Raw genomic sequence first — 6,050 nt, forward strand, 5'->3', positions numbered from 1 at the left:
TTTTTCCGTAAAAAAGCAAGTATATTAATATGTTGCAGCCATTAACTTGTTTTTGAATGCGCCGTTGTGTTAAACAGCACAGACCCAGGTAGTGAATTGTTGTTCGCTGTTGTTCGCGCTCTTTTTCAAACCGATGATATCGTCAGTTTTACAGTTTTAACCGATTAAAACACAGTTTTAATAAGAATTGCACATAAAGAAAGTGTCTTAGTGATATTTTAACGACCCATTGCCAACGCAAGAAAGTTGGCGTTTTTACAACAGCAGCCTCATTGTTCGGCCGGGTTTTTTTCTTCTTCTCATTAGCATCATTCAAAAGTGACTTAGCTAGCAGTGGCAACTTCTATCTTAAGCAGCAGCCTGTAAAAGAAGTAGTTTGTAAGTAGAAGTTCTGTGTAATATTACAAGTATCTCACTGATGTATTATGTACTATTGCATAACAATGTGTCTTTGCAAAGATTTATCCCGCAGTTTGGCTTGGTTTTTTAAAATAACTGCAGTGTAAATTCATATGTATTCTGTGCTTTTTTTTTTTTTTTTTTCCAACTTAACAGAATTTATACATGGTGAGACAATGTTGATTATATGGTAAAAACTTAAAACTAAAAGAGGGTTACTGTTTACCATGACTAAATGGAATGATGGCCTGTGACTTTGTAACATCTGAAATTCTTACCTATGTTTTGGACTGTTGGATGATCGGCCATAGAATTCAAGACTGCACTCAAAGTAAACAGCAGTAATTGTAAGGTTTTTTTTTTACCATGCTAAGTGTTTATTTTGTCATGAAATGTACAGTGTACTTTTGAAATTTTTGAAAGCTGTAATGATGGCTGAGTATATAATTATCACTGACCAGTTCTACGCTGAACTTGACAGACACACACCACGACTTATGGCTCTATACAGACAGAAGGCTGCACGGACTGGCAAGATATCAGAGGCGCTGCGAACCATCCTGAATCATTATGATCTTCAGGTGAATATTGATAATGATAAAATTAACACAAATTAAAAGTTTCACTGATAAAAACTCAATTTTTCCTTGCTTTGAACATCTGTGTTTTTTACAGATTACAGCTCTGATCTGGTATGTTACTTTAAAATACTGTGTAGGATTTTTGTCAAATGAGTAAGATACAGACTCTTTGTCATAAGAGACAGAAAGGTTGTGTCTTAAAAGAAATGTCTCCAAAATTATGTAGAGTCACATGTCATGCAGTTTCATAAACATGTATTCTCCCCAAAAGAATGACACCTGAAAACTTTGTGTTCAATGAACTTTTCTTTTCCCTTTTTAGGAGGCGCCTGATATCAACGTGAAACGCACTGCAGTGCTTCGTGCCCTTCCTGTATACCTGCGGGAGGAGGACCCAGAATTCTTTAAGACATGTAATGTAAGTGTATTTTTGCATCACTTAAATTCTGCCAGTGAGATAAAACACCATGGATTTTTTTTAAATACAATTTAATACCCTAGCAGCTACCAAATTGTACAAGCAAAATACCCTCTCTTTAGAAAACCCTCACACACACACACAGGGTCAGGAGCAGGGCACAGGCGTATCACAGCACTTCGGCTACGCTGCAGGTGGCCCCAAAAACAAGGCTGAAGTCAAGATTTAGTTTCTTTTTGAGATAAAGTCATAAAATAAAAAATGACTTCTTTTTTTTTTTTTTTTAGAAAAATAACAAACATACTAATTATGTAATGCAAGAAGCTAACGCGTAATGTACATTTTTCAAAAAAGTAGAGTACCCTAACCCGTTACAAAGTAACCCACTACACTGCTGAATTTTTTGCTAGATTACACGTCTTGCTTGTCACATTCTCTCAAACCAACCTTACTTATTGATACTGTGTCTATTCCAGGCGGACACATTGGATGAGTCGACCCTCATTGACACTCCAGTTGCCCTTCTCACAGTGGTTACCGACGGCGCTTCCCAGACCAGTCCAGTCCATTTTACTTCCTCAAGCATGGCCATTGTGGTGGAAGGCGACTTGGTGATGCGTGATATTCCCAGATTTGCAGATGCATTTGCCTTATTGTTTGGCTTGATCTATGCTCTGCATTTAGACTACCCCAGGAAGCTCGTTCACACATTTACCTTTGTCCAAAAAATCTTCATGGGGCTTGTTGATGGCAAACCTCTGAAACCCTGCCTACATGCTCTTAAAAATGATTTGTTGCTGAAAGAGTAGTTCTGGAAGGAATATAAGGCAATGTTTGTTAGGACATGCACTCTGTTACTGAGCACTTTGTTTTAAGCACTTTATTTAAAGCACTTTAAGTTTACTACAGACTTTGGGTGGATTTAACTCCATCAGTTTACCTAACTTTGCTCTGGTTATTTGGAAGATGATCATCTTTATTTGTACCCATTTTATAAAATTGTTTTTCATTTCTTTTTCAAACAAAAGTGATTAGTATTTGACTTTTTATTTTGAATTTATGTATTTTGAGAAAGATGCAATTAGGACTGATGTTGTCCTTTGTGATTTTATAAAAAGATACATGTTCTACATTGAATTTATAATGCTCACTTTATGGTGCCAATGTCCATGTTAGTGGTTTTATAAAAACACTAAGTGATGTTTTTACATTTCCATAAAAAATGTTAAATAAACAAAATGTAAAGTAAATGAATTTCTCTAATTTTTTTTACTAGTCTACACTCAAACATTTAATAATAAATTTCTTTTAATTAATAATCATGTAATTTGCGTTTAGTTTGTAATATAATTGCATTGTGTTGGATCAAAATAGTAAACTACAAAAAACACAAAAATATTAAAATTAAAGTATATAGTTTTTAAGTAAAGCTCAATTAATAAAATAAAAATATAATTTAAAATTTTTAAGTTAACAATAAATACAAATCTGGGGGTGGGCGTCCGGGTACACACCGGCTCACTCCTTGGCGGCCGCTTATTGGGGCTCGCTCGGGCCACTTTGGAGGTGGGGTGCCCCCGGCCTCTCGGCCTGGGGCTCGGTCACTCAGGCACAGCTGGCTGCCGGCGGAGCTCACGGGCGCGTCACTGCAACTCCCCCTGGCTTCTGCTCCGCGGCTGCTGAATGAGCTCTCATCTGGGACTCTCCTTAGCTCTTACTGGGACAGTGGCGCGGCTGCCCCTCTGTGGGTCTTCCTTGGTCTCTTGTGTTCTGGGGGCCTCTGGATGTCTGGAGTTTTGATCTCCTCCATACCTGCTTGATACCATAGAGGACAGGGCTGTGGCTCCCCACACTCTCTAGCAGATCATTACATGGAGAAACCTTTGGAATGCAAGCATGCTGATCCACACAGGTATGCACACAGGTGTACACATGGGTATTCACAGATGCGGACTACAGCTTTCTTGGCTGCTGCCTCAAAGCACACTGTGCGCTGTCTATCTTGCGTGCTGCACAATATCGTTTATTATTTAGTAACTATTGATATCTATGACTAGCTAGTTTATTGTGATGGTGCTTTTTTTTTTAATTATTATTATGTTGCTCTTTGTTGTTTGCTGTCTCCCCTGTTTTTTTTTGTTTTTCTTTCTCTCCATACAGGTGACCCAGGAGTTTGTTTTTTTTTCTCTCTTCCCCCCCTTCTCACCGTCTCTTCTCCCCTTTGGTTTTCTTTCTTCCTCTCCCCCTCTTTCTTTCATTCTTTCCCCCTGTCCTATTAAAAAAAAAAAAAAAAGGATGACAAAGGATGAACTGAAGCTCCGCCATCACGTGATGTCACATGCTGCTGTTTCTGATGTCACTTCCAAAAAAAAACAAAAAAAAAAAAAAAAACAATAAATACAAATTTTGAGTACCCCATACTTAGAAAAGATGAGTTTGTGTACTTAAAACTTTTGAGGTAATCAGTTTCCACAAATGTTTTAAGTTCAGTCAACTGATTCGGGTTTACAGTGTACCGTTTCAACAACACTTAAGTCTTGAACACTTTTCATAAACGTTAATCTAGCTAATCTTAACATTAGCTGTTAGCAATTACCTAGTAGCCACATTGGTAATCTGTTAGCATTAACACAGTGGCTAGAAGACTGTAGCTAGATAACAAATGAATAATTACGAAATACTGAGCTGTGACAGAGCGAATTACAGATACACCGAGGACTGGTTGGGTTGCTGTACTAAGCAGCAGGGGAATCAAAGTTGAACTGAGCAGAGTATCCAGAGTGTGGAGAACTAATCTGAGCAAATAAAGAGTGAAACGCGGAGCAGAGCAGCTGAAAAGGGTGGATTTCATGCCTGAGGGGCAGAGTTGAGGAGATAAAGAGCTGCAGACTGAGGCTGAGCAGTGGGAATGATGGATGAGAGAGAGGCTGCAGACAGACGCGGACAAGATGATCAACTTTAACTATTCTGCTCTTACAATAATTTATTCAAATGTGTTTCTTATTTTGTTGTAGCCAGCTGTGTGGTCAGTTTAAAATGCAGGCGGTGTTCAGTTTAGTCTTACAGTATTTTTTTATACCACACTTAATCCAAAATTAATGTTTAACTTGTTCATAATGCTGTTCTTCTTCACTAATTCAATTATTTAGATGTATTAGATATTAGATTGGGTATTTAGATGTATTGTGTTGTCTTTTTTACCCTTTGTTTAGGTTCCAATAGAAACACTTCTCCAAAAATATAAAGTAATGTCAGTGGTCGAGGTGTTCCTGCAGGTGATCAGGTTCCAAGGTGCCGGGCAGAGCGCACAAAAAGGATGCCGAGCCATCCTTAACTTCATTAACACCAAAGCACCCAAAACTGATTAACAACCCTGTTCTACCAAACTAATGACATCAGTACCCTAAAAGATTAATTGACTTCCTTGGTATCAGTATCATGTTTGAAATTTAGTATCGTGACAACTCTACTCACATGTCCAGTTTCAAAACACCACAATGGCAAAAACAGCCATATTTTAGATATAGATTCTGTTTTATTCTGGACTGAAAATTCTGGCAAGTTTAGTTTACTTCACTAACAAAATGACTGTATGTTGTAAAATGAGCATGTTTTTAAGTGCTTTTTTTAAAAAAAGGGAAAAAAAGATGTGAACACTTTAATTTGTTCATCTAAGAGGTCTGAGACATCGCTAGACAAACGTATCAGTGTGCCTCAATTCCTGCATGCTCATGCAACCAAATCCACGTGAAAGTGAAAATCTCACTGAAAGAGCAATGCTTGGCCTCTCTCAGCCTCTATTGATCTGTTCCCTAGATGAGGGCAAGGTGAAGGACACAGCCCTCAATTGGATACAAGGAAGAAGGCAGAAAGAGGAAGAGGACGATGACAGATAGAGGTAAAGTGCTGCAGGAGAAAGAGAAGCAAGCAGAATGGGGAAGAGCTGTGGAGGTGGAGGAGAGAGAGAGAGAAAGGATCTGCAGGGGGCTGACTAACAATGGATGTGCAGCAAGGAATTTAGCGTAAAACAGACAGTGTGATGTACTTAAACTGGATTCAGTTTGCAGATTTAAGTAATGTTTCGTCTCTGCACCGCTTTATTCAATTCTGTACACGTCTTGTCTCACACACTGATCTACTAGTACGTCTACACCAACAAAAGTGTGTTTTATTGATGGCAAAAGCTCATCTCTACACTCTAGAGTGTCAGGGCATCAATGAAAATACATCACAGAGAGGAAGCAGTCAACTTCAGCCTCCACACTGACAATAAATCTGAGGGTGAGAGGGCCTTGTAGGATATGTGGAAAAAAAAACCTCATTCTCGCTGATGAGAAAGGTATGTGACGCAAAAGGACACTCCATCTAAAATGGGCTTCTGTCAGCACAGAAATGAAGGAGTTGGAGCGACAGTAGAAAGGAGAGAGGGAGATTAGCAGTGGATATGAGAAGGACAACAGATGAGCGGTTGTCTCCGCAGCTGAATCACATTCTCCGAGCCTATCAACAAGACACTTGGAGAATACAGTCGAGTCCAGTCTGGGGATTAAAAAAAGAAGGGGGTTGAACAACTGAGAAATAGACCGAGGTGTAAAAAGGAGAAATGTTGAAGAGGAAAATAACAGCTTCCATTGCAGACGGAGGGAGAAGGA

General features: G+C 38.8%; 1 protein-coding gene across 1 annotated transcript; it reads left to right on the forward strand.

Annotated features, from left to right (window-relative positions):
* The first annotated feature begins 791 nt into the window (after positions 1-791).
* Positions 792-2,380, forward strand: LOC146639878 (uncharacterized). The gene is made up of 3 exons (XM_085356103.1): positions 792-980; positions 1,303-1,398; positions 1,875-2,380. The coding sequence occupies exons 1-3, from the start codon at positions 792-794 to the stop codon at positions 2,205-2,207; spliced, it is 618 nt and encodes a 205-aa protein (XP_085212229.1). The 3' UTR covers positions 2,208-2,380.
* Positions 2,381-6,050: the final 3,670 nt, after the last annotated feature.

This window comes from Diplotaxodon limnothrissa, linkage group LG1, assembly GCF_057381915.1.
Source record: "Diplotaxodon limnothrissa isolate DT_005_m linkage group LG1, D_limnothrissa_male_GT1.1, whole genome shotgun sequence".
NCBI lineage: Eukaryota > Metazoa > Chordata > Actinopteri > Cichliformes > Cichlidae > Diplotaxodon > Diplotaxodon limnothrissa.